Consider the following 26621-nt stretch of genomic DNA (forward strand, 5'->3'; position numbering starts at 1 on the left):
TCCTGGGTGGCTCAGTTGGTTAAGCGTCCAACTCTTAATTTCAGCCCAGGTTCTGATCTCGGGGTCGTGGGATTGAGTCCCATGTTGGGCTCCACGCTCAGTGTGGAGTCCACTTGGATTCTGTCTCCTCCCTCTGCCGCTCCCCACTGCACATGCACACTCGCTCTCTCTCAAAAAAGAAAGGAAGGAGGGAAGGAAGGAAGGAGGGAGCGAGGGAGGGAGGAAGGAAGGAAGGAAGGAAGGAAGGAAGGAAGGAAGGAAGGAAGGAAGAAAGGAAGAAAGGACAATATAAGAGAAAGGAAAAGCATGTGGTCTTATTGCCAGGGGCACTCCAGATACCACTAGGAACAGATTTCAAAGCTGAGTTGCTTCATAAGCACTTCTGTTGAAGAAGGAATGGCCGCTTGGGAAATCCACATAGGGGACCCTTGTTGGATCTTCTCTCATCTCTTTTGGGGCCAAAAGCAAATTGGTTAGTCTCCCTTAACCTTCCTTCCACCTCTCCTTTCACATGTAGCTACAGAGAACCTTCTGGAGGCTGCTGCCCCTCCTCCCATAGGGGTCCCTCTGAGAAAAGGGAGTCATCAGAACATCCAGCCTGGGGCTCCAGCTGTGCCTGCAAGACTTGTTGGCCCCACTTTCCCGGTGATGCCTGCCTCCCATGGTTGTAGGGGGGCTGAAATGAGGCCATGCATGCAAACCTGAGCTGGAAGTAGAAACTGTGGATTTTGCTGTTAAAAAAGCAAACCCCAAGAGGAGAAGCATTGTAAAGAGAGCTCTTTCCTACTACCTGTCTGTGCTCTTCGGCATGGAATCTGGCTCCTGCCGAGGGAGCCCACGCAGGTGCATGTGCCAAGCCCGGGGGGAAGAGAGCTCGTGTCTGCACTGTCCCGGGGAGCCCTGCCCCTCGTCTGGGTGGGATGGCGGTCGTGCGGCTAAGTAAGGGGCGTGGGGCCCAAGGCGTGCTGCATTTCCACTTCCCGACCCCCCCCCCCCCACTACTTAGCCGTGGGAAAAATAATTGTTCACTTTTATTAAAAAACGAATACCTCCTTATTGCTGGAAATGTAGACAATCAAGAAAAGCTGAGAGGAAGAAAATGAAACTTCCTTGTAATTTGACCAGATAATGAGAGTTAATCTATATCGAGTCCTTGCTGTGTGTCTGCACCACTGTTCTAAAGCTTCACACAGATTATCTATCTTTCCAGCAGCCGGGTGAGGTAGGGAGTATGATTATCCTCTTGTTCTAAGTGGGGAAACTGAGCCACAGGGGTTAGTAACTTGTCCGAGATCACGCAGTTAGCTGGGGTGTATATGTGTGTGCACGCATGTGCATTCACTTTTTCCTACCTGTACTCTATGCACTTCTGAATCGTGTCTCTTTTTTTAATGAGACATAATTGACATGTAACATTATATTAGTTTCAGGTGTACAATATAATGATTTGACATTTGAATGTATTGCTACATGACCACAATGAGTCTAGTTAACATCCGTTACAATACAGAGTTAATAAATTTTTTTTTCTTGTCTTGAGAGCTTTTAAGATCTACTCCCATAGCAACTTTCAGTGTATTTTCAGTGTATTAACTAAAGTCCCCATGCTGGACATTACAAGTCCAGGACTTATTTACTTTATTCTTTCAAAAGATTTTATTTATTTGAGAGAGAGCAAGAGCACAAGTTGGGGGAGGGGCAGAGGGAGAAGCAGACTCTCTGCTGAGCACAGAGCCTGACACTCGACACTCGGGGCTCCATCCCAGGACCCTGGGATTAGGACCTGAGCTGAAGTCAGATGCTTAACTCACTGAGCCACCCAGGCGCCCATCCAAGACTTATTAATTTCATAACTGGAAGTTTGTACCTCTTGACCCCTTTTACCCATTTCACCCACCTGTCACCCCTCACCTTTGGCAACCACAAATCTGTTCTCTGTATCTATCAACTTCTATTTTTAGATTGCACATATAAGTGAGGTGACATGGTATTTGTCTTTGACTTACCTCACTGAGCGTAATGCCCTCAAGGTCCATCCATGTTGTCCCAGTGGCAGGATTTCCTTCCTTTTTTATGGCTGAACAGTATTCCTGTGTGTGTGTGTGTGTGTGTGTGTGTGTGTGTGTGTGTGTGTGTGTGTGTGTGTGTACCACAATTTCTTTATCCGTTCATCCATGGATGGGCACCACTCAGTGTGCCTTCATTTTTTGGCTTTTGTAAATAATGTTATAATGAACATGGCAGAGCAGATATCCTTTTGAGTTAGTGTTTTTGTTTCCTTCAGAGAAATTACCCAGAAGTGGAATTTCTGGATCATATGGTAGTTCTGTCGTAAATTTTTTGAGGAACCGCCTTACTGCTTTCCATAGAGGCTGCACCAATCTACATTCCTACTGATAGGGCACAGGGGTTCCCTTTTCCCTATATCCTTGCCAACACTTGTCATATCTTGTCTTTTTGATAGTAGTCATTCTAACAGGTGTGAGGTGATATCTCATGTGATTCTGATCTGCATTTCCCCGATGATTAGTGATGTGAACTTTCTCATGCACCTGTTGGCAATCTGTATGTCTTCTTTAGGAAAATGTCAATTCAGACCCTCTGCCCCTTTTTTAGTTGGACTGTTTTATTTATTTATCTATTTTTACTACTGAGTTGTAGGAGTTCTTTGCATATTTTGGATATTGACCCCTTATCAGATATATGATTTGCAAATATTTTCTCCCATTCGGTAGGTTGTCTTTTCATGTTGTTGATGGTTTCCTTTGCTGTGCAGAAACTTTTTATTGAGATGTAATACCACTTGTTATTTTTGCTTTTCATCTTTTAAGGAATTTTGGGGGTTCCACACAAATTTTAGGATTGTTCTGGTTTTTTTTGAAGGATGACACTGGAATTTTGATAGGGATTGCATTAAATCTGTAGATTGCTCTGGGTGGAATGGATATTTTATATGAATTCTTCCACTCCATGAACATGGGATATCTTTGCATTAATCTGTGTCTCCTTCAGTTTTTTCATTAGTGTCTTGTAGTTTTTAGGGTACAGGTCTTTCACCTTCTCAGTTAAATTTATTCCTAGGTATTTTATTCTATTTTATGTAATTTGTAAATGGGGTTGTTTTCTTAATTTCTCTTTCTGATAGCTCGTTATTAATGTGTAGAAACTCAACAGAGTTTTGTATGTTGATTTTATATCCTACAACTTTACTCAATTCATTTATGAGTTCTAAGAGTTTTTTGATGGAGTCTTTAGTGTTTTCTGTATATAATGTGTCATCTGCAAATAGTGACAGTTTTACTTCTTTCTTTCCTTTTGGGTTGCCTTTTATCCTTTTATTTTATTTTTTTTTTTCTTGCCTAAGTGCTCTGGCTAGCACTTCTGATTCTATGTTGAATAAAATTGATGAGAGTGGGCATCCTTGACTTGTTCCTGATCTGAGAGGAAAAGCTTTCAGCTTTCCCTGGTTAGGTGTGGTGTTAGCTGTGAACTTGTCATAGATGGCCTTTATTATGTACAGTGGACATTTATATCCCCACTTTGTTGAGAGGTGTTTTTTTTTTAATCATAAATGGGTGTTGAATTTTGTCAAATGCTTTTTCTGCATCTATTTTTATCCTTCACCTTGTTAATGTGGTGTATCCTTTCAATTGATTGCAGATATTGAACCATCTTGCATCCTGGAAGTAAATCCCATTTGATCTTGGTGTGTGATCATTTTAATGTATTGTTGAATTCAGTTTGTTAATATTTTGTTGAAGATTTTTGCATCTATGTTCATCAGAGATATTGGCCTGTAATTTCCCCTTTTTTTGTGGTATCCTTGTCTGGTTTTGGTATCAGGGATATGCTGGCCTCATAAATGTGTTTGGAAGTGTTCTCTCCTCCTCTGATTTTCTGAAAAGTTTGAAAAGGATTGGTATTAATTCTTCTTTAAGCATTTGGTGAATTCACCAGTGAAACCATCTGGTCCTGGACTTCTGTTGGGAGGTTTGGATCACTGATTCAATCCCCTTACAGTCCCTTCAGTCCTGTTCAGAGTTTCTGTTTCTTCACCATTCAGTCTTCATAGGTTGTATGTTTCCAGCCAATTATGCGTTTCTTCTAAGTTGTTCAATTTTTTGGCATGTAATTGTTCATAGCAGTCTCATATGATCTTTGTATTTCTGTGGTCTTTTTTTAAAATTATTATTTTATTTATTTGACAGAGAGACAGTGAGAGAGGGGAACACAAGCAGGGGGAGTGGGAGAGGGAGAAGCAGACTCCCCACTGAGCAGGGAGCCCGATGCGGGGCTCAATCCCAGGACCCTGGTATCATGTCCTGAGCCGAAGGCAGACGCTTAACGACTGAGCCACCCAGGTGCCCCTGTATTTCTGTGGTCTTGAATGTGTCTTTTTTTCATTTATCATTATATCATACACATTCCCCATATTACAAATTCTTATTAATCATTATTCCAATAGCTGCCTAGTACTCCAAAAGTTATTTACCATCTTCCCTAATTCTTGGGCAGTCAGGTCTCCCCCTCCTTTTTCTCCAGAATTATAAGCAGGACTGCTTATAATAGGATCAGTTATTGGAAGTGAAGTCAGTGTGTCAATGGGTATGAGCCGTCAAACTGCTTCCCAGAAGGACCGTACCAACCCATGCTTCTATCAACACGTGACAGTGCCTCCCACAATAGATTAGTTGACATCACCTGTTGTCTTTTCATTATTTTCTTTGAGATACAATCCACATAGTCTAAGACTCACCATTTTAACCATTTTCAGAGGTGGTCAGTATATTTACAATGTCGTGTAACTATCACCTTTACTGAATTCCAGAACGTTTTCTTCATCCCAAGAAGAACCCTGGTACCCATCAGCAGTCACTCCTGGTCGTCCTCATCCCCCAGCTTCTGTCAACCACTAATCTGCTTTCGGTCTCTATAGATGTGCCTATTCTGGACAGTTCACATAAACGGAACCATACAATATTTTTTTCTTTTTAAATGTCTGCTGATTTAACGATGGTATCTAGCTTTGAGTTAAGCAAATACATTGAACATTTATCATTTATATTCTTTGTTGAACTGTTTGTTCAGGTCCTTTTCTCATATAACTTTTAGGGTCTTACTGTTTTCATTGATCTGTATGAACACTTTCTATATTAAGGCTGGTAGCTCTTTGACTATCATATTTAAAGTAATTTTTCTTCTGCACCAGAATATTTTACTGCAGGTGTTAAAGTGGATGATAAAGAAGCACCCTTAATACAAAAAGAAGCCACAAAAGGCAGTGGAGAGCCCCAGGAGGGTTTGGGCAGACGGTGAGGGGGCTCTGCCTAGTGGCACAAGATGAGGGCCCCCAGGGGATTCCTTCAGTGCCAATTCGTGCAGGCACAGAATTTGGCCACCTCCCCAAATTCCTGCTCAGGTGGCTGCTAGTTACAGCCCTGGGCCCAGCCCTGCTTTGAAAAGCAGGAATGCCCGATAGCCATGACCTGGGCATCAAGGGATGCCTTTTAGATTTGTGCTGGCCTCCCCCTCCGTGGAGAAGACTAACTGGGACTTTCTCCTCTCCACTGCCCACCCAAAGCTTCTGGCACTTTCCTTCCCCTCCAGCCTGTGCCCTCCAGGCCCTGAGGGAAATCAGTACAGAGGCTTTGGAAGTGAGCGTGGCTCAGCACTCCGGAGTTTGCACCCATGCATGGAAGATGGCCCCATCGGCCCATGTTCAGAAACTAGCCAAGAGAGTTCTTTCCTGCATACGCAACATAGGGAATAGGCCGGAGGAAAAGTGGGGCTACTGGGAAGAAAATATAAAAGGCAACAGAATAGCAGTCTCGCGGTGAATACACACATGTTCTGGAGAGCAGCAAATATCAACAATTTGACACTTGGTTGAATGTACTTGTTATTTTGTTTAAATAACTACATCACCCCCTCCCCCTGGTGCCTATTAAGGGTTTTGGAGATTAAGGGTTTGGGGGACTATAACATAATCGTGGCATTTGGGAAACTGAAAAGCAGAACGAATTTTATCACTCTGCCAGGTGCAAATGTTGTACGGGGACTAATTGTTTTTCCCAATGAAATCAGTGACTGTTAGATTTGACAGGGGAGGGGAGAGATTGCTCCTCGGACCCCTTGAAATCGTAGGCAAAAATCTTGCGTGTGCGTGTGTGTGTGCAAGCATGCACCTTCCCGTGGAGAAAGCCCATTCCTTTGTCAAGTTCTCAGAGGTGTCCTTGACCCCAAAAAGGTCCAGAACCAGGGCTGTAGGTTATCCATGGGGGCAGTGTCCCCAAAGCAGGGCCTGCTAATTGTCCCTCGGGATTCATGTCACCTTGTGCTTGCAGTGCTGGTGAAGGGCCAGGTCACCACCAAGTACTACCGGCTGCTGTCCAAGCTGGGCGGCTGGGTGTGGGTGCAGAGCTACGCCACCGTCGTGCACAACAGCCGCTCGTCCCGGCCACACTGCATCGTGAGTGTCAATTATGTCCTCACGTAAGTCAGACGTATTTGTTTCCTTGCTCTCTCCTCCTCCCCTGTCCCTCATCAGCCCACTCCCACAAGCACCATCTCTCCCTCTCTCTCTCTTTCCGAAACTGTTCATTTGTCTCCTGTTTTGTTTTTATTTGAACAATCTGTTCATTTGGGAAGGTCCATACTATTTCGGGACTCAGCGCAGAGAGCCAGGTGCTAGGCAGTGGGGGGGGGGGGGGGGACACCAGAAAGGGAGCCCTGCCCCAGCTACAGCTGAAGATCAGATCACAGAGACCAGCTGAGGGGCGTGGGGGCTGGGCAGGGGGCAGGTGGGAGATGTCCTCTCCCTCCATCTTGCAGAGGCTGCACAGGCGATGTACATCCTGGATCAGGAATATAAATTTATGCTCTCTGTGCCCACAAACATCAGGGTCATCTTGCATGCTCCTGCCATGTGGGACAGGAGATATCTCGCATTTTCCCCGTCTTTCTGTATAGCCCATTGCAGATGATGATGAATGGCCCCTTTAGAATCCCAGAAGGTCAAGTTCAGTTGCACATACTTTTAAGACCTTTAGGCACAAGAGGACATGAGTCTCCCTGGGACCATATATTACTGTGGACCCACCATGGCTACTGTATGTGAAATTACCTGCACCCAGCTCTGGCCCTGAACTTGATACCCTTGCAGTCCCCCAGCCCTACCCTGAACAAGGTCCTCAAGTGTGCTCTAAAGCAGTAAGGATTTAGGCTCTCAGTTCTTTCATAGAATGATTGCCAGGTCCCTGGTTTCTTGGTTTGGTTTTGTTTTTTTTAGAACTAGAGGGTGATTTTAGCAAAACTGTAGGGAAGAAAGCATTTTAGCCCCTTAATGATTCTTCCTAAGCAGACAGGTGTGGGCTGGTACTTTGGGCAGCTTCCTCACCCCCCTCCAACCATGAACACGACCATGCCGAGTTAGCTCTTTAGGGCAGAAACCGGCGCCTGTTGTGGAAAAGGGGTGGGCTGGCAGCCAGGCTCCCGGACCCTTGATGGTCCCCCACTCACGCCTCCCTGGGTGCTAACTAGAGAAGCAGCTGAGTCTCAGATACCCAAACTGGTAAGTAATGCTTCTGCCCTTTCCTTTTGCCCTGACACACTTCCTTACGGCCCATGGTGTCCCAGGGAAACGTGTTTGGGAGCTACAGGATGGGAGAGAGCTACGGTGACACCCCCCACCCCCGGCTATTCCTGCTGGATGTAGCAGGACCTCACTCAGCATTGCCCAAGCCTTCGGGGGTGGGGGTGGGGGGGCTTTTATCATGAGGGTGGCCTGCCCTCTGCTCAAGTCCTGTCCCATCCAACCTCAGTGAGCCGCTGTGCTGGAGCTCTGTGAACGCGCTCGCTTGGGGGTGCGGGCCAAGGAAGCCGCTCTTCTGGGGCAGCCTGCTGGACATGCCTTGTCCTGCTCTTGCTTCTCAGGGATGTCGAATACAAGGAACTGCAGTTATCCCTGGACCAGGTGTCTACGTCCAAGTGCCAGGACTCCTGGAGGACTGCCTTGTCTACCTCACAAGAAACTAGGAAATTAGCTAAACCCAAAAATACAAAGATGAAGACAAAGCTGAGAACAAACCCTTACCCCCTACAGGTAACACGCGGGACCTGCTGGGGCAGGGTGCAGCAGACACCTGGCCCGGGGGGCTGCTCAGGACCCCCCGGCCCGTCCAGGAATGCCGAGCCTCTGACTGCAGAGCGCGTCTCCCGGCCCAGAAGTTTCCCTGTGCAGTGTGGCAGAGTCCCCTGGGGATGTCCCCCACACACAGCCGAGACACGCCTGGAGGCACGCAAAGCTAACGTGTGGGAGGACTTGTGGGGTCTAGGAGAAAAGACTACATTAGGAAGGCACCTCAGCTTGCTGGAACCCCCATTCATGTGGCTTAGAGCACAGTGCATTGTGTTTCCATAGCATTTGTTTTTTAATGAAAACCTTCCTTTAAAAAAAAAAAGTAGTTTGTAACATCTCAGAAAGAGCAAGTGCCTATGTGTATCTGGTATGTGGTCAGCTTGGGCTGGGGAGAGCTCGTTCCACGCAGGGGGAGGGTCACTTGGTACTGTTTGCTGTGCACCTGTCCCCAGTGGGACCTCACGGTGGTGGCCATGGTAGGCCCAGCCCAGGGATGCGGTCGAAGCCTAGAGGGTGGGGTCTGGTGAGGCTGGAGGGCAGGTTCTCACTGGCCCCTTCATCCATCTTCTTTGCCAAACAGCAATACAGCTCGTTCCAAATGGACAAACTGGAATGCAGCCAGCTGGGAAACTGGAGAGCCAGCCCCCCGGCGAACGCCCCGGCACCCCCAGAACAGCAGCTCCATTCAGAAAGCAGTGACCTTTTGTACGCCCCGTCCTACAGCCTGCCCTTCTCCTACCATTATGGACACTTCCCTCTGGACTCTCACGTCTTCAGCAGCAAAAAGCCAATGTTGCCGGCCAAATTCGGGCAGCCCCAAGGATCCCCGTGTGAGGTGGCACGCTTTTTCCTGAGCACCCTGCCAGCCAGTGGTGAATGCCAGTGGCATTACGCCAACCCCCTAGTGCCTAGCAGCCCGTCTCCAGCTAAAAACCTTTCCGAGCCGCCGGTGAACACTGCTCGGCAGAGCCTCGTGCCAAACTACGAAGGTGGGTCATGTTTGCACGAGGGGAGGGGGCAGGGCTGTGAACAGCGGTGGTGGTGGCGGTGGGTGGCAAATGGAAAAATGATCCTCACACTTTGGGCCAACTTTTCATTTTCCTGCTTATAAGTAGGAATTCCTGCGCTTTCCTGCTCTTGATGGGAAGTGGCTTTGCAAGAGGGAGACGAGCAGGGTGACTGAGTCCGTGTGCCTCTCGTGGTGCCGGTGACAGGATAGAGGGCAGAGGATGTCTCCCGGGGGGGGGGGGGTGGTCAGCCACCCTCCACAGAAACCCTGGCCTCGTTTGCCAGACAAAGTGATTTTCAAACCCAGCTCCCGGGTACTGAGAATGCTCCAGCCACGTTTCTTTTACAAGATTACTTCTCTACCCTACCCAGAAATGAGTATGGGATGCTGTTGGTTTTCTTCACACGCCAGTTTTCAAAGTGTGGAGAACAGTGGCGGAAATTCATGAGCTCAAAGACAGAAATGTCACTCACCAACCCAGGGCAAACAACATAAACACTCCATGACTCAGTTTCTCCATCTGTAAAATGGGATCATAACCCATATGATATGCCTACTACCCCAGGGCTTGGCACACAGTAGGTGCCTGCCCAGCACCGCTGGTTCAACGAGAGGGAGACAGGAATGGCCCCTCCCCCAGCTCTTCCTGGTGGCAGACAGGCAAATGTCCTCCATGGATGTGCCACCAGTTTCCCCAGGCCCAGACAGACTCCTGTTTGCTCACTGGACCAACCCCCAGGTAGAGGGTAGGTGGGGGTTGAGGGGTAGCTGCAAGAGGTATATTCCTGTTTTGCGCAGAACTAACTACTGCTCAGAGGGTAGCCCAAGATGGTGCAAATTTCCTGCAGTGGCTACTACATTCGGGGTAAATGTTACATGCTCAGAAAAGAAACATCTGCCTAAAGAGGAGAGCTCTCCGGAGCCCCCTCCTTCCCCACTCTACTTTCCCTCCCTGGAGGCAGGTAAGGCTCTGTTCCTCCTCGGGCTGCTTGGGGAGTCTCTTGCTCAGACTGTCTTTGCAAGGCTGAGACCCATTTCGTCTCTCAATCTGAGAAGAGGGATAGACTGTGGGAGAAAGCTAACCGTATTGGAGATTACTGGGACATGTTTTTCAAAAGTAGCCAGCTTAGAAAAGAACACGCCACTGACTAGGGCAGTGCAGCCCTGCCTTCTGGCCTGGGCCAGTCCTTATGCCACCAGTTTCTCAGATTTGGAGAGAGAACCATCAGCTACTGGATCACTCAAATAACCAAGGAAGGGATTTCCCCCGACGATAAGAAAGACAAAGCTAAGCATTCTGATAACAGCTGAAAATATTCTTCACTTGAGATTGACCTGAAAGAATTCTTTTTCTTAGCGTGTGGATGTTGGCCAGTGATATAACTAACACACAGTATTATATATATTTTTTTAAATGGCTATTTTGAAAGTGAAAGAGGGTAATAAGGAGTTCATTTGTCATACACTTGGTAAAAATGGACCAAAGGTGCTAATCTGGGGGCAATTTGTGATCTACTTCCTAGTCTTTTTTGATATTAAAGGAAGACAAAGGTTGTCTTAAGGTAAAACAAAACAAAACAAAAAAACCATTGGGCGCTGATTGTAGGCACCTGACTGGTGAGGGTGGTTATTAACTTTAGTTATGACGGCACTAAAAGGAGCAGGTGGGATTACCACCCCACCCTCCCCACTAAGCAAAAGAAAAAAAAAAAGAAAGGAAACAGGGTTGACTGGGGCCACCTTACCCGTCAGGCAGTGGAAGCCTCTAGACCAGCGCTGTCCGCTATGGTAGCCAGTAGGCACGTGCGGCTCTTGCGCACTGGAATGTGGCCAGGGCAGGGAGGGGTGCTGCCGGCCGTGCACTGCACCTGGACGGCAGAAACAAAGAACCAGGCATCTCAATCATGTAAAAGTACTGATTGCACACTGAAAGACCTGTTGGATATGTGGCATTGAGTAACGGCTTCCGGGAACTGCACCTGTTCCTCTCCGCTCTTTAACGCGACCACCAGAGCGCCGCGGGTTGCAGGTTGCAGCTTGCCACCGGACCGCGCGGGCCTGGGCGCGGTGGGCAAGGGGCCCAGGCGGCTGCGTGGGCGGAGCGCGCCGCGCGGGTGGCCGAGGGAGGGGTGGTGGTGGCGGCGCCCGGACCCACCGGGTTGGTGCTGCTTTGGGCAGGTCCCCTTCCTCCCCCGCGCGGGCGTCTAACGTGTCGCCTGTCCCCGCAGCGCCCGCCGCCGCGCGCAGGTTCGGCGAGGACACCGCGCCGCCGCCTCCGCCGCCGCCGCCGCCGAGCTTCCCGAGCTGCGGCCATTACCGCGAGGAGCCCGCGCTGGGCCCGGCCAAGGCCGCCCGCCAGGCCGCCCGGGACGGGGCGCGGCTGGCGCTGGCCCGCGCGGCGCCCGAATGCTGCGCGCCGCCGGCCCCCGAGCCCCCGGGCGCGCCTGCGCAGCTGCCCTTCGTGCTGCTCAACTACCACCGCGTGCTGGCCCGGCGCGGGCCGCTGGGGGGCGCTGCGCCCGGCGCGCCCGCCCTCGCCTGCGGCCCCGGCGCCCCCGAGGCGGCGGCCGGCGCGCTGCGGCCCCGGGCCCCCGGCCCCGCCGCCGCCTCGCCGCCCGGCGCGCCGCTGCCGCACTACCTGGGCGCCTCGGTCATCATCACCAACGGCAGGTGACCTCGCGCAGGGCTGCCCGCAGGGAGAAGCCATAGGCCAGGCCTCGGGCTCCTGTTCTCCAGAGTGCAGCCGAGTTACGAGGGGCGAGCTGTATATGCACGGTTTAAATTAATTTATACAGAGACGACTATTTTAATAGAACGCCGCGGCCGCCTTCTAGATTTTTACGTAGATCCCACCAACGCCGGTGCACGGGACTGCGGCGCGGCGGGGAAAGGCCCTCCAGACCTTTGTTCTCCAGGAGCCGGGTTCCGAGGGGGCAGAGCTGAGCGCCCCCTGCGTCCCACGTGTGACCTCAAACTACCCCGTCTTGGGGGCGGACTTGGGTTCCTCACCTTGACATCAGGCTCGCGCGCCCTCGTCTCGTCCCCGATGCTCAGTGGCGGTCCCACCGGGGGACTGCAGGAGCTTCCACCCCGGGGAGAGCCTCTGTAGAGGGGAGAGCCCAGCCTGATACAGTCAGACACGCCGGGCCGCGGCCCACCAGGAAGGGGGAGGCCTCCTGAATTCAGGGCGCCCTAGAGGCTTAAGGCAGGGTGTGATAATTGAAGTCCCACGCATCGACAACAACTCTGACGACTTTACAAGTCATTCACGAGTCTCATTAAAAGCTGTTGTCGTTTTAATTTAAGCCTTTTTTCAGTACAAACATCCGCAAGCCCAGACCAAGGGAGTGAATGAACATGGGTGTGCCTCACAAGCACATTCATGAGCTTTTACTTCCTCCTAACCCCTGTGAACTCCTGATGGCACCAAGAATAGCACCTTCCGAATATATGGGATAGGCATTAAATGCAGAAATACAGAGAGCCAGATAGATATTTTCTGAGAATGACATGTGGATGATGATGAGGTGCCCAAGGCGACTGGCTACCCCTGTCGGGTTTGATTGGGAGGCAACATCCCTCTGGCCCACACATACCTGTAATTCCCTAGGCTCGTGTTTGCTACAAGTAATGCTAATAAAGTTAGTTAAATTGCATGTGCAATATGGAAAATTGTCAATGGACTGTGCCCTCGTGGAAGAAAACTCGCTAGAGGGATGGTATAAAAATGGTGTATACATTTTCTTCAGCATTTCCTGCATTTTCTGCATAGCAAGAAAACCCCATGAACATGTCCTGTATGTGACAGGTGAACAGGAATCCTTTTATAAAGCACCAGCAGTGTTTTAAAAATAAACTTCCATTCATTTTTCTCTTACTTTTATATTTTTGCTTCAAGATTTCACCATTTAAAAATCCTACCATGGCTCTGGAATGGACTGATGCATAACCACCGTGTTTCAATTTGCTCCACACTCTAAACACTCCCTCATTGCCCTGTTTCAAAAATGGTTTTCGTTTAGGAAACTCTGCACCTTTCTGAGTGGAAAGATTGTTCACAAATGTCTTCAATTCATTGTTCTGGAATCAGGGCGCACCTATACAGGATTGTTTGCAAAATGTGAAGTGATCGCTTGCCAACCTAGGGTCACACTGAGGGTCTGCCTCATTCTTAGCAGGGCATCAGTAGCCTTATGGTAGGGGTGACATTTGCAAATTTAGGAACATGCATGGTACAGCAAAGGGACTGAGTCCTAAGAATCGAACGCATACACCTCTATACTGCACTTACCTATACCTCGTTAGCAGCTCTTTGTGCACACAGAAAATAAGCCTGGGGTATTATTTTTTTATGCTTATAAGTCTCATCATTAAACCAGGATTCCTGAAAGGTGCGGGTTTGATGAGCAGGCGATATCACCTGACGTTTTTCAATAAAGTACCACAAAATGCGTTTGTGTCTACCTTGTTATTAATCATTGGGTCTGTGTTCATTAGTAAATACAAACCAAGAAGGCTTTCCAGCAGTTTAAGATCAAAGGTTACTGTGAAAAAATAAGACCATTATAGATTTGCAAATGATAACGTAAACAGTCTTAACAATGAGTATGTACTTGAAAAATGAAATGTGTACTAGGGAAAACTTCCTTGTCTAAACAAACATCGGGGTTTTCATAGCCTAGAACATGAAGGAAGATTCCTATGCAAGCCGGCTTCTGGGCGGCTGGCAGCTCAGTGCAAAGTTAACAGGAGTTACCATGGCAACCTAATATTGTTACCTCCATCTTTAAAAGTCTGCACATTTAAGCTGGGGCCATCATTTCTTGACTTCTGTGAGGCTCTGGCAGGGAAGAGGAAGCATTTTAATAAATATGACTCTCTTTCACAAGAGAAAGAAAGAAAAAGAAAGAAAGGAAGGAAGAAAGAAAAAGAAAGAAAAAGAAAGAAAGAAAGGAAAGAAAGGAAGGAAATTGTAGTGGGTCCTAACACGTTGACAAAAATGCCAGATCAAAAGGATTTGAGAAATAAACCCAGTTCAAGACTGGCCGGGCCCTCCAAGGGGCCTCCCAGGGAAAGGAATTCCTTTATGTTCGTGGAAGCCCTTTCTAGAAAAGCCATTCCATTCATACCTTTGTAGAGAAGGGAACAGGGTATGAAGAAGGCTGTTCTGAGGAAATCTGCAAGAGCTGGGTATTTTGCACCCCTCACCCCCCAACCCTTTGTCCAGTTTAAAGTCCTATGACCAAGTCTTCCCCCTTGGACCCTAAGGGCGGGAGAGGTTTATACAGTCAATGAATCCTATACAAAGTCTACCCGAAGTTGTAATTTTGTTGTAACTGTAAGACAGTTAAGGTAGATTTGTTGTAACTGTAAGACAGTTAAGGTCGACTGTGAGGGCTGCTACAGATAAAATGGGATAAAAAGAACATTTTCAAATAAATGCCAGAAAACTACAGTAGTTTAAAATCTTAGTGAATTGTAGCCCCTGGGTTATCAAAGAGGCATTAGTCAAGCTGTTCCTAACTTAAGTATGATGTATAAGGTTAAAATCTTGGGGGAAAAAACTCAAAACAAAAGTCAAGCAGTTCTTACAGAAGAGTAAGAACAACTCTACAAGAACATAATCTGTTCTTATAGTAAGTTTGTTATATTAAATTTATTTTTCAATTTATATTAAATGGTTATATTAAATTTATTTCTCACCTCAGTTTAAAGGGTTTTTTTACTTTGGGTTTTGCTAACTTTCATTCTCTGAAGTAATAAAATTTTTCTTTTGTATGACACATAACACATTTGTCAAAAACAAATCAAAAACAACAGAAAAAGCACCCGACTTCTCAATACTTAGAAATACATACGTATTCCTTACTATGTAAAACTATTTATTTTGTAAAAATGTTTAAATATGAATAAAGATACTGTAACCAAGAGTAGTTGCCTATTTTTAAAAAATAAAACTGTGGTCAAAATAACAATGAGCACAAACTGTACAGAAAATCTTAAGTTTATTTTGGTAGACTTGCTTCTTATAGGCATTGGTTTAAAGTAATTACTTTTCTGAGGCGATTTTTCGAAAAGGTACAAATGCGGAGGCTTACACTTTTTAAAATTTCAGATGTGCATAGTCGTAACCCAGGAATAAGGATTCTCCGTGTTCTGACTGTAAAGGGCAAGCAAATCTTCCAGAATGCAAGCCAAAAATGTCTCCCTGCTGCATTCTGAAGCTCCTGGATGAGGCTGGCTTCTCTCCTGGTTCCCAGGCTCGAGGGCAGGGGCAACTACATAGGCCACCCCCAAGGGTGTATGTGCGGGGCCCGGGGACTGGAGGCCGCATGCTCCCCCCACCTTGGCCTGCACCCCCCCCAAAGGCCCACTTGCTCCCACATCGGGCAAAGTCTGCAAGAGTGAACCCCACCTACTATTTTGGACCAGACACGAAATCCTTCGACTTCGCCCAGGGTCAAGGGGCACTGCTTTGGCAGGGGCCACGGGAAGGCCTTCTGGAAAATGTGTTTGAGGGAAAACTTGTGCACGTTCAGGGGGCGCTTTCCCATGGCTTCCCCTGAAACCCGCGGCCAGCCAGGAAGGAAGGACGTCTTGCCTTTTTTTTTTTTTTTTTTAACATAACCAGATAGATGCTCAAGGCGCAACCTCTAAACTCGAGAGCAAATCCAGTGCCCTGGAAGCACATGCCAATCCTGAGTTCAGTTGCCATGTTTTAAAGACTATGAAGAAAATGCAACATTTCTGTTAAGACTTTAAAACTCCTTGAGATCAGAGATGGCCAGGTGCACAAAGACCCCCAATCCGTGAGGGTGGTGTAGCGAGTAGATAATTTCCCTAACACGAATAGCTCTAAGGAAGATGCTTTATTCAGCTGTTCTATATGAAGCAGAATTTCAAAAGTCTTTGGTTCATATGAGGCAAGATCGTGTTTACAGAAAACGTAGCATCTGCTTCAAGTCTATTTTGTCCCCCTCAAGACAACTGCGGGCGGCACAAGTAAGAAACAGTCTTGAAAGCACAGAGAACAAGCGGTATGCCCGGAACATCTCCATCTGCCCTGACACGGCCACACATCATTAGTTTTAATTTACAGAAAGGAAATTAAATGATAACATTTTTCCCCCAAAGCAGAACTGTCTAGAATGGGACTTCAGCCGAAAACAAAACATAGCATGTTTTTCATTAAAGAACCCCCCAAAGAAATTCAAACAGTAACAATGGCAGCTCTGAGAGATGACTTGCCTTATATTACAAAGTTTGAGAAATGAAACTTGCAACATTAGCCTGGACATCTTTCCTCTTGATGATATTTTGCAGATGCCCTCTCAAGGGGTGAGTACATTTGATTTTGGGGTGCTGTGGGCTTTTATTGAAACGTGTTACTCGTTCCAAAAGAAGACTTGGACACTTAGGAGGGAACAGTTTTTTTTGAGAAAAATAATTCTAATGGAAGCCTTATTTGCAAAAATTACTTCTGAAATTTTTTTAAAGTTACATTTCCAAAAAACACATATTGGGTTGGTGTACTTAACTAAACATGCTATTTTTTTTTTCCCCTTCCTATGGCGCTGCCTGCGCCTGGCTAAAGGTAGGCAGATTTTATACTGAAAACCACAAGTTTCTGGAATTAGCTTGACTGGGTAAAGCTGGGTAGAGCTGGTGCTCGTGCACAATAAGGGGATTCTGTTCAAAGCTGACGGCTCCATCAAGTTTTCCTTCCACTAATTTCAGTTGGGACTGGCAGGAAGAGAGAAAAGTGGGCAAAAAATTGGCCTTTTAAGGCAGAAAAATAATGTGTGTGATTCACAAGTTCAGCAGAGATAGGAGTGACATGGAAAAAGCATGGAGTGCATCTGGAAATCGCAAATGCATATCAAAAGGTTTCCTTTCTTTTGTTCTTCCACGGAGACTTTTAGGGCATCAGATCTTGAATATCTTCTTTTAAAAGCTTCTCTCTCTCTCTCTCTCTCTCACACACACACACACACACACACACACACACACACACACTCCTCCCTCTTAAATGATGGTGTTTGGTATCAGTTGCATTTTGTTTCTTGGCAATTTAGGGAAAGGGGGGCAAAAAATTATGACTTACAGACAAAATGCCACGTACTTCTACATTCTGTGCACCAAACGGTCTTTCAGGAATGCTCCAGATTTCAAAGTGAGCCTACAACAGGCTTAGAAGTTCCAAATCCTCCCTGGTGTGTGGTATGAGTGAGTCCTTGTCTCCAGCTGTTAGGGCCCAATCATCAACCCCCGCACGCACACAAGGCCTCATCAACGCATTAAGGATCTTGAACTTGAGCCCATCCCTTCAGAGTCTGCAGTACATTCAAACTTATGAAAAAGAGAGCTCATAAAATTACTGTCGAAGTAGGTAATCAATTTCCTCTACCAGGTCACTGCAAGCACACCAGTGACACCCATCTTAGCAGCTACTCAGGCCCTGTTGTGGGACCACAAACCACCGGGCCCAGAGGTAACGCTCAGAAGCCTACCATCTTTTCTCTTATTAACAAAAAAATAAAACGACCAAGTGCCAACGTATGTTCCTAGAGGAAAATGCCTCCCTGGATGCGTATAAACAGTGCTACCAAACCTCTACCTCATTGCTGGCCTGGACCTGGAAGCTATTTTTGATTTGTTTTTTAATAGTCTGGGAGTGAAGGTCTCCACTACCAGGGAAACATCTGAATTATTCCGTTGCTGTTTTCCAAATAAAAAAAAATTTTGGGGGGGGGGCAATAAACACACATCCAAGCCCAAGAGGGGGGAAGGATTTCACACGTGTGGTGGTGCTTCACCTGAGCTAAATCTTCCGCTTGGCATCCCTCCGCCCCAGAACATTCGCGAACGCCAAGTAAAATGGCAACAGACAGAACAACATTAAGGAATCAAGCAGGTTAACTGGAGGGAGGCCACGTTTGCCTACAACTCTAAATCCGTTGTCCAGATCCTCGGGCTAGGAAAGGCAGCAGGAATTAACTGGAATGCTCACTGGGGGGGGCTCTGCCGGCCCTCTCACTACCCGGTGGCCCCAGGCAGGCCCCAGGCCTGGCTACTGCTGTTTGGGGATGATCAGGTTTCTCAGCATGTCAAAGGAGTTGCCGTCGGGATGCACGGTCACCACCTCGCCGTCCTCCTCTTGGACCTGAAGGAACCCGGAGTCATCCAGGCCGACTATCCACACCTCTGGCCCCTCGAGGCCTCCCAGGCGGACCCGTTGGCCACTGTGTGTGAAGAACAGCAGAGGGTCAGTGGGAAAGGTAATGCAGCGTCTAGACACAGGTAGCTAAGTACTCACCCCTCCGGCAGAGGGATGGGGGGGGGCACGGGAAGGGGGTGGGCCGGATAAAACGCTCCGACTTTCACTGGTCCCACATGAACTGTTTTGATAACTATTAGAAGAATCAGGATGATGGTAATTCCAATAGGGAGTGTAACCTTTCTCCTAATTCCGATCATCTGGATGATGATTTGCCCCACCTCCTCGCCCTCCAGCACTTTTAAGAACCACTGTGCAATTCCAGGGGTTTGGGGAAAAAGAAACTGAGTTGGAAAGCCCATTTTCTAAAACGAAGCTGGGTACCATCAACGGCAAGTTAAAGTCACTCTAACACTGCTTCTTTTAATGTTTTCCAAATGTACCTGTTGAGTTACATCCTTGTTAGTTTTTAAAATATAGGTCAACACCCCCCCCCCCCCGCCGCCCGCCACTCATTTTTATTTGGAAGAATGTAAAACCTACAGAAGAGTTGAAGAAATAGGACAACGACCCCCAGAATCCCCCTTCACTTATATTCACACCAACTGATAACATTTTCCATATTCGCTTCCCCTCTTCATGCACACACACACATGCTTTTTTGCTGACATTTAAAAATAAGTTGCAGGCATCATGACACTTTATACTTAAATACTTCAGCATGTCCCTCCTAAGAACAATCTCCCACAAAACCAGAATACCATTATCACCCTCAAGAAATCTAATCTCCATATAATAACATCTAGTATAGAGTTCATGTTTAAATTTCCCCCATTGTCACAAATATCGTTTGTGGCAATTTCCTCCCATCCAGGATCTAATCATGAATCACATTTTGCATTTGGTTGTCATGCCTCTTTAATCTCTAACAAATCTCTGACCTTCTTTTTATTTTTTGTGTTGGAAGACATGGACATTTCTGATGCATCAGAGGCCTGCTGGTACTCACCAGAGTGCTTCTCAAGCTCTGGGTGCACAAGGAGCCCCCAGAGCATGTGTTAAAACATGAATGATCAACCAGCCTGAGTTTCTGATTTAGGAGGCTCAGGGTGGAACCTGAGAATGTGCATTTCTAACATGTTCCCAGGTGAGGGTGCTCCCACGCCCCCTAGGCTCTCGCTTTGAAAACTCTTTGTTATCTAGAATGTTCTACAATTTAACGTGTGTCTGTTTCCTCGCGCTAGGCTCCACTTAAACCACTTAAGACACGTGGAAAACTCTCGGGCGAGGTTGTGTCCTTTCCCATAACATCCCACCAGCACGCATTGGATGCTGGTCCATCCTGGGGTTGCTGATGGTAACTCGCTCAACGTGGTGGACACCAGTTTTCTCCATCAGAAAGGTAAAAAATAATTATCTAGGGGCACCTGAGTGGTGCAGTAGGTTAAGCATCCGACTCTTGGTGTCAGCTCAGGTTGTGACGTTGGGGTCGTGGGATCGAGCCCCGCGCTGAGCTCCGTGCTCGGTGCGGAGTCTCCTTGAGACTCTCTCTCCCTCTGCGCCTCCCCCTGCTTGCACACACTCTCTCTCTCTCTCTCAAATGCATAAATCTTAAAAAAAAAAAAATTACGTAGACCTGTGCTTAGTTTCTTGTTTTAAGATACTGAACTACTCACTTAATAAAGACACTTTAAAAGAATGAAGACGGGCCAGCACTGACCTGTGTACCCAGTACTTATAATAAAGGGGAAGAACGCCATCGGGCCCTTTGTCCTGAAATGTGTCGATCAGTTTCTCCAGCACGGTCACAGTTCTGGCAATGAGACTGTCGGTTCTTAAGGGCTTCAGCTCTGCCCTGTGCTGTTTATTGTATTCTGTGATGAGATCATTGATGCAGATGGTAGGGTTACTGTTACTCACGTTAAATCCGCAGCCTGCACAAAAACAGTTGAAAAGCATGAGCGGCTCAACCTATTGATGGCCTCCCAAGCACCTGGAAGGAGTTACAGCCTTTATCCCCGACTCCCTGCTTCCTTTTCCCTCATTTCAAATTTATCATGTCTGGCCACTTAAAGAAAGACTTTTCGGGGCGCCTGGGTGGTGCAGTCGGTTAAGCGTCCAACTCTTGGTTTCAGCTCAGGTCGTGATCTTGGGGTTGTGAGACTGAGCCCCTCAGTGTCTGCTTAACATTCTTTCTCCTTCTCCCTGTGCCCCTCTGCCCCAAGCGTTCTGTCTCTCAAATAAATAAATAAATAAATCTTAAAAAAAAAATGAGTGACATGTCTTTGGGACCATCTTCCTTTTCATCGTTCCTTTATCATCCTTGTTCGAGGATTATCCCTGTCCACCCCAACCTTGCCGCAGATGGGTTGGGGGGAAAAAACCAGCCAGATTCGATTCAATGAAACAGAAGCTCTGAATGGGGCAAAGCTCCTTGCAGTGGCCTCTGAAACAATACTTCATGTGGTCTCGCCAAGAACTCTAGCTCTGCACTGAGCCCAATATAAAGTACAATCTCTTGTTTCTTTTCCGACTTGAATAACAAAAACACATGCCTGAAAATACAGAATTTCACTCGGGTCTTAAGGAGTAAACTCTGGATTCAGAGATTTCAAAACTTGGTCATGGCATAACCCTAGAACACATCTTTTTAATACGTTATCCTTGGAAGTCTTTGGTGCTAGGGTTACGCTGCTGGCAAGGGGCCAACCCGTGTTCAGTGGCTCTTTTATAGGCTCCTGACCCAGGGCTTCAGGAACGGGAGGTACCAGCAGTGGAGTCTGAACGGGCTTGTCTCTGCCGTTACTTAATACCACCAACCCTCTCCCAGAGAGCTAGAGCCTTCGAGAAGCCAAACCTCAGTTTTCAACAGGGTCCTGAATCAACCTCAAAGAGGTCTTCAATAAGAAGTGAAATACTGCAAGAACTAAGCAGTGAGATGCTCTTGTTTTCAGTGCCTCCGAGGAAAAAACTTCTCCAAATACTCGCCTCTGATGGAATGATGACATTTACAAGAACAGTATTCTTTGGTCAATGTTCCGAGCCATTCTCAGTGTGAAGGGAAGGCTTGATAGGCCTCAGATTTTTTTTTTTTTTAAATATACTGGCTATTAAAATACTAAGCAATGTAAATTACATCTGGAAAAAAAAAAACCAAGTAACTATAGCAACAGGGATGAATCGGCAGTTGTCCATTTGTTCATTCAACAACACACACAGTATGGAGCGTAAGGCATTCAATTAAGTGCATATGGTGCTGAACAATCTCCCATATATTCAGAAAATTCCAAGTCCTGGGGAAACAGCAGCACTGACTACTGCCAACTCAGGCCATGTCTTTCCAAGGCCCAGAGAGCACCCCTGTTGGGGACCCTGACTCTTTCCCCAAAGACACCCCCCTCCCCCCATCACCTCCTATGGCCTTAAGAACGTAATAAAAGCCATGAATTCTCCCTACAGGACCACGTTTCCTTTCCCCCATACTGACAGAAGCCATCCCTGGACCTCCTCGACATCTCTGGGCCCGACTTCGGGATATGTGCATCTAGCCTAGCGAACACATTTAAAAATGAGAAGGAGAGCTTGGAGGCTATGAAGCAGTTTGCTCAGAATAATCCTGCCCATTGGTGGTAGAGCTGGAAACTTAAGCTTTGCACTTTGGGGCTGGTACTTCCCACAGACACATCATCACACATTTTCTGCTCATTACTCATTTCTGAACATTAAGTTCTCCTGGGCCTTAGGGAGAAGTGGATGCTCGGATGAGCAGGAGCCTGAGAACTTCTGAAATTGTTTCTGAATCCGTCTCCTTGCCTGATATGGACACGCTGAGGGGAAATGGGATTCTGCACCCCACCTTGACCAGCCTGGAGCTTCTTCTGAAGGTCAAAAAAACAAAAAAACCCAAAAAACAAAAAAAACCCACACAACTTTTTCATGGCCTGGGAAGGTCCAATTAAGAATGCAGGAGCACCAGGAGCCCCATCCTTGCAATTAGCTTTCTTTCCTTATTACAAAATGGCATATTAAATGTTTATTTTCACCATTTCTGATTCAACAAGAAGCCGGCGTGTGGAGAGGTGCAATAAAAAACCTGTTTGATGTGGTACCGATTTGGTGGTTTCCATGGCCAGAGACAGGAACGCTAAACCTCTGCAAGGGGCTTTCAACCATCCGGCCTGCTTTGCATACATATTGTGCTCTGTGACTCAAGGCTCAAAGAAAACGTAATCCCATATGATAATCCACTCCCCTCAAGGTAGCCATGTAAAAACCATTTTTATTTTTGTTTTTATTCATCTAAAAATGTGGAGGAAAGGCTTTCACAACTCACCGATGAGTATATAAAATGTTTCTCCCAAAAGTGTTGAGTTAACCAGAACTCCACCAAGCTTCATGAGATCACTGTAATAAATATCGTTGGGCCACTTCACTCGTAGGTTGATATCCTAAAGGAAAATCTGCACGTTAATCAAGCAATCACGGGACACAAAGGGGCCGGGAGAGGTCATCCAGCTAAAAGGAAGATGAGCCGGATACTCTCGAATCTAATGGAACATGGGATCTCATCCTCGCTTCTTGTTCTGAGGGCTAATCCCTTCTTTGGGACAATCCAGTGGTCAAGGACCACCTTGGGGCCAGGAGAGAGACCTACAGAACGTATCTGGTGTAAATCCTGGATTCTCTCCACACCCCTGCACTCTTCATTATCCCAGGCCAGGCATGGTCGTTTTCTTGTGCTTTGCTTTATTGTGATTCATGGGCACTGTGTTTCTTACAAATTGAAGGTCGGTGGCAACCCTGAGTTGAGCAAGTCTATCAGTGCCATTTGTCCAACGGTATTTGCTCCCTTTGGGTCTCTGTGTCACGTTTTGTTAATTGTCACATTTCAAACTTTTCCAATCTTTGTTACGGTGATCTGTGATCAGTGATTATGACTTGCTGAAGGCTCCAATGATGGTTAGCATTTTTGGGCAATAAAGTATCTTCTAATCAAGGTAGGTACACTGTTTTTTTAGACACAATGCTATTGCATACTTAATAGACCACAGTGTAGTGTAAACATGACTTTTATATGCACCGGGAAACCAAAAACTCCTTTGACTCACTTTATTGTGGTGATCTGGAACCAAACCTTCAAGATCTCCAAGGAGTCCCCACGTCAATGGCCACCCCCACTGAGTACCTACCGTGTTCGGGTGAGGGGGGAGGCAGGGAGACCGAAATACGCTCAGGGTTCTTTTTCCTTAAGGAGCTCATGCTCGAGAGAGAAAGATGCCCCAAATTAACCACTGTCACAAAAGGTGGGTAGAAATATCTCAAGTAGAATCCTAGAGAGATACAGAGAAGGAACCCGGTTCACTGGATTATCACCGAGGGCCTCAAAGAATTGCCAACAGTCAACCAGAAATAGAAACTGATTTGTTCTGCGGCTCACTGCCTCTCCATCCAGAAGCAAACCTGGGCAGCCCGGCCTGGGGCCCTCGGTCACAGTCACAGTGGAATGGTCCAAGGGTGGACCCTGCCTTGAGCTGGTCCCCCCAGACCCCCAACTCTTGCTGTGATTTTTAAGTGGGGAAACAGAGACTGGGTGAGACTCAGTGGGTGCTGGAACTGCCCAGCCTCCGGGGCCTGGGGCTGGCAGCCAGGTGGTCCATGTGTGGGTAGAGGAAGAAAATCTGGAAGAAAGACACTCAGCATAATAAACCGAAAGATTGCAGCGTAGCAGGTGGCCTCTGATCCCACAGGGCTAGCTCTTCCGTCGCTGAGGGCCCGCCTGGCCCCGAGCCCCATCTCAGCTCTGGTCTGTGTGTCACTTAACACCAAACCCACATGGGGGTACTAGATTCACCTCTATTGAACAAGGAAGAAACTGAAGCGGAGAGATGGCCTGGCTTGCTTGAGGTTACACTCGGAAGCGGCAGAGCTGGGATTCGAACCCAGGGCTTTCTGACACCAGGCCCCTGGGTGCTTAACACTATGCTATGTAGCCTGCTGCTTCCAAGAAATCCTTTCCTTTCCCTCGGACAAAGGCTTCTTTGTATGGTGGCCAGTTAGAATGCGTTTCTGTTCTTCAGAAGCTCGTCTGCCCTAGCGTGTAGTGCTCGATGGTGAGGGGAAGAAACGCAGAAGCACCAAAGAACAAAAGCATAAACAAGACGTGGGTGTGCGCCATGACCTCTACCTGATTAGGGAGCTTCATAGTTTTTTCTGTTGTAGAACAGGGATCTCAATGGCGGCCGGAGCAAGGAGGCCTTCTGCCACCTTGTCCCAGGGGACACCGGGCGACGCAGAGGAGACATTTCTGGTCACTCTCCCAGGTCCCCTTCTTTGTCCTCTCTTGCCTTCCCACGTCCCTTTGTGCCGAGCACGGTCCCTGCCCAAGCTTGGAAACTGCTCCCCCAGCATGTGGGTGGCCGCTTTCCTCTGCACTGGCCCTGCCCCTGGGCTCTTGTTTTACTTCACATTTTCGGACCTAGTTAGTTAACGCTGCAGAGCTTAGGAAATCGTGGGTTCTCGTGCAGGTAAACAATGACCTCTGTTTCAAGATGAAGAGAAAGGCTGCACACTTCTTTTTCACCATCTCAATGATTTATTCAAACAGCTGCGGTGGCAGTCCTCCCAGGATAAAGCACCAGGTTAGGCCCTTTGGGACCAACATAAAACTAACCGTGCATTCAAGGAGCTGGTTGCTTTACCGGAGATGGTACAGGAGGACAAATAACCCTGCTTCCGAGCAATCCATGGGAGAGACCATGAAAGCGGCTCAGAATTTCAAAATGCCAAAAGGTTAGTTAGAGGAGGGAGTTTGGAGCTAGAAGCTTCTGGGAATGGCACTGGAGCTGGGCCTCCCAGGGCAAACAGAACTTGCAAGTGCGGGGAGGAGCGCAGAAGCAGGAGTGTGGGGGTGGAGGGCTCCCGGCGCCCAGCGGGGACCTCTGAGACAGAAGGAACAGAGGGACGGACAGCAGGCAGTGCAACGAGGGTTCTGGAAGAAATCGCGGGCATTCCCGGGACACCGCTTCTGGTCCAGGGAGACGGGCACGATCTGTGTGCTGACGGGGACATCCGGCCAAGGATGTAAGAGAGGCAAACTCTCTGCAACTGGGGCCTATTCCAACCATCTCAGAGCTGTGCTGTGTAGGCCAAATGGCTCTGTTCAAAAGAAACACTAAGGGGAAGGGGGCAACTGGGGGATGGGCATTAAGGAGGGCACGTGGTGGAATGAGCACTGGGTGTTGTAGGCAACTGATGAATCACTGAATTCTACCTCTGAAGCTAATAATACACAGTATGTTCATTAAATTGAATTAAAAAAAATTTTTTAAAAACACTAAGAAAGTAAACCTTTTTTTTTTTTAAATTTTTTTATGGAGTTGTCTCTGTATCTTTTTTTTTTTTTTAAAGATTTTATTTATTTATGTGTTTGAGAGAGAGAGCACGCATGAGAGGGGTTTGGGTCAGAGGGAGAAGCAGACTCCCCGCCGAGCAGGGAGCCCGATGCGGGACTCGATCCCGGGACTCCAGGATCATGACCTGAGCCGAAGGCAGTCGCCCAACCGACTGAGCCACCCGGGCGCCCCTAAGAAAGTAAATCTTAAAAGTTCTCATCACAGGGGGAAAAATGTTTTTTGGTGACCCTAGGAGGTGAAGGAGGTTAACTTACTGTGGTAATCAGTTCATAATATATGTATGCCAAGTCACTATGCTGCACACCTCAGACTTACACAGTGGGGGCTGTCAATTCTATCTCGGTAAAACTAAAAATAAAACAAGAATAAGCCCAACCCCTAGCCAAAGTCACATCACACAGGTGTGACTGAGCTGCAGGACTGCAGACACAGGACAGGAACTCAGGTGGGGGCTCCTTAAGGATAAGGAGGGACACACGCCCATCAGGTGCAGCCCCCCCCGCCCCCACTCCAGGGCAAGCTTCCCACCTCACAGCCTGCTGCCCGCAGTGCCTGGCACGGCCTCCTGGCTAGCAGGCACTCAGAGAATGCTCACTCAGTTAACAAGCGAGGCTGCAAGGTCACAAAGCCAAGAAAAAGCTAAACAGATTAATTTAAATTTTAAATTTTATTTATTTTATTTTTTATTTCTTACTTGTTTCCTACCGTTTTTTAATTTCCTTTTTTATATTTAAATTCAATTAATTAACATAGTATTTTATTAGTTTCAGAGGCAGAGTTCAGTGATTCATCAGTCTTATATAACACCCTGTGCTCATCACATTGCATGCCCTCCTTAATGTCTAT

At 47.4% G+C, this 26621-nt stretch overlaps 2 protein-coding genes across 8 annotated transcripts in view; one reads left to right on the forward strand and one right to left on the reverse strand.

Annotated features, from left to right (window-relative positions):
• SIM2 (SIM bHLH transcription factor 2) overlaps nucleotides 1-14974 on the forward strand; it is a 53756-nt gene extending 38782 nt beyond the window's left edge. Inside the window, exons 8-12 of one of the 2 annotated variants that reach the window (XR_003518162.2) lie at nucleotides 6345-6492; nucleotides 7933-8101; nucleotides 8718-9126; nucleotides 11375-14498; nucleotides 14530-14974. Coding sequence is in view for 1 of the 2 variants with exons in the window: in XM_027584868.2 (XP_027440669.1) it covers nucleotides 6345-6492; nucleotides 7933-8101; nucleotides 8718-9126; nucleotides 11375-11820 (1172 nt within the window). In the remaining variant the exon portion in view is untranslated. Of the gene's footprint in view, nucleotides 1-6344; nucleotides 6493-7932; nucleotides 8102-8717; nucleotides 9127-11374 lie in introns of both variants that reach the window. The other variant, XM_027584868.2, reaches the window with a different exon arrangement.
• A 160-nt stretch (nucleotides 14975-15134) lies between these two features.
• The window catches only part of HLCS (holocarboxylase synthetase), a 229684-nt gene continuing 218197 nt past the window's right edge, over nucleotides 15135-26621 (reverse strand). For 5 of the 6 annotated variants that reach the window (XM_027584867.2, XM_027584863.2, XM_027584862.2 and 2 more), the window contains 3 exons: nucleotides 22697-22811; nucleotides 20084-20297; nucleotides 15135-18388 (listed from right to left, as the gene is read on the reverse strand). In XM_027584867.2, coding sequence (XP_027440668.1) covers nucleotides 18217-18388; nucleotides 20084-20297; nucleotides 22697-22811 — 501 coding nt within the window. In that variant the 3' untranslated portion in view covers nucleotides 15135-18216. Of the gene's footprint in view, nucleotides 18389-20083; nucleotides 20298-22696; nucleotides 22812-26621 lie in introns of those variants that run through there. The other variant, XM_027584866.2, reaches the window with a different exon arrangement.

Source organism: Zalophus californianus, chromosome 1, assembly GCF_009762305.2.
Source record: "Zalophus californianus isolate mZalCal1 chromosome 1, mZalCal1.pri.v2, whole genome shotgun sequence".
In the NCBI taxonomy this organism is placed as follows: Eukaryota; Metazoa; Chordata; class Mammalia; order Carnivora; family Otariidae; genus Zalophus; species Zalophus californianus.